This window comes from Carlito syrichta, unplaced genomic scaffold, assembly GCF_000164805.1.
Source record: "Carlito syrichta isolate Samal-C Ts95f unplaced genomic scaffold, Tarsius_syrichta-2.0.1 Scaffold305635, whole genome shotgun sequence".
Classification (NCBI taxonomy): Eukaryota; Metazoa; Chordata; class Mammalia; order Primates; family Tarsiidae; genus Carlito; species Carlito syrichta.
The window spans coordinates 332,338-333,533 of NW_007249731.1; the positions used below are offsets into that span (position 1 = coordinate 332,338).

Below are 1,196 nucleotides of genomic sequence, written 5' to 3' on the forward strand. Positions count from 1 at the left end.
GGCGGCCGCTGTTCGCGGTGCTGAACCCGACCCTCTCCAAAGCGCGCCAAGCACGCCCGGACCCGGGGCGGCCCCCACCGCGCCCAGCCCGATCGGTGCCGAGCCGCTTCCGGGACCGTGGCACCTGCGTCCACGAACCCGGGCTTTCCCTTTCACGCCTGGCGCCCGCCTTCGTTGAGCGGAAAGATTCCAGCCGGAATCTCTTCTTCCCAGCCATCAGTGGGGTCAGGCTCAAGCGATTCCTAGCCAGTTTCCTGCGTTTTTAACCGCGTTCCGGCCACAGCTGGCTTCCACCGGGGTCAGCGCTGGGACAGAGCAGCTCCCAGGGAACTTTCCCTCGTCCAGTCGCCCGCTCCAGAGCCTTCCTCCTCCCACCCAGGCTCAGGGCTCCGGGACTCCGACTTCCTCTCGGGCGTCTCCTCCCGGGGTTATCTTCGTGCCCTGCCGTCCGGGCCACTGCGACTGGAAGGAGTCTCGCGGGCGTTCAGGCCACCGCGAGGCTCCAGGCGCAGGCGTTGCCGGGGTCCCGCGCCCACTCTGCAGAGGGGAGGCGGCCGATCGCTGGCCTCCGCGGCGGGCGTTGGGAGCTGACGTTTGGCGTCGTCCAGCCTGGCCCCATGTCCTCACACAGGCCAGGCTCCGAGCCCGCCGGCGGCTGCTGGCTCCCATGGCCCGGGCAGCCCGACTCCAGGCGCCTCCCTGGAACCCGCTTCAGAGGGGTCTCTCCCGCCGCGCGGGGCGTGGAGTTCAGACCTTCCTGAGGAGACAGACTCGTGGGTCTGTCTGGCCCCTCCCGCCCAGTCCGCCCAGGTGTCCCTGATCATGTCTGTCCCTGAGCGTCCTGAACCCGCCAGCTCGCTCCCCTCTCCCATCTGTCTTGCGCCTTCCTGAGTATCAAGCTGTTTGTCTAGTGTCTGTTTCATCTTGATCTCTGATGTTCGAACTGAGACGAGTGGACCCTCTCTTCGCGCAGAAGTCCCCTGTAACATTTCAGGGGGCAAAAACACTGTCCGAACTCCCGGGCGGGGGTCAGTAAGACAAACTCAGCGCCCACTCCCCAGGGCTGACGGGCAGCTGCGGGGGTGGCCGGGGCGCACAGCTCGGGAAAGACGCTCGCTTTCCGGTTCCCCGAAGCCGGCGAGCGCGCCGACCCGCCTGCGGTGAATAGGGCGCACGGCCGGCGCGTGCTCCCGAGC

General features: G+C 67.9%; 1 protein-coding gene across 1 annotated transcript in view; it reads right to left on the reverse strand.

Annotated features, from left to right (window-relative positions):
• The window catches only part of SKOR1 (SKI family transcriptional corepressor 1), an 8,456-nt gene extending 7,787 nt beyond the window's left edge, over positions 1 to 669 (reverse strand). The window contains exon 1 of the mRNA XM_008061885.1: positions 628 to 669. Within this exon, the coding sequence (XP_008060076.1) occupies positions 628 to 669 (42 nt within the window). The remainder of the gene's footprint in view (positions 1 to 627) is intronic.
• Between the last annotated feature and the right edge of the window lie 527 nt (positions 670 to 1,196).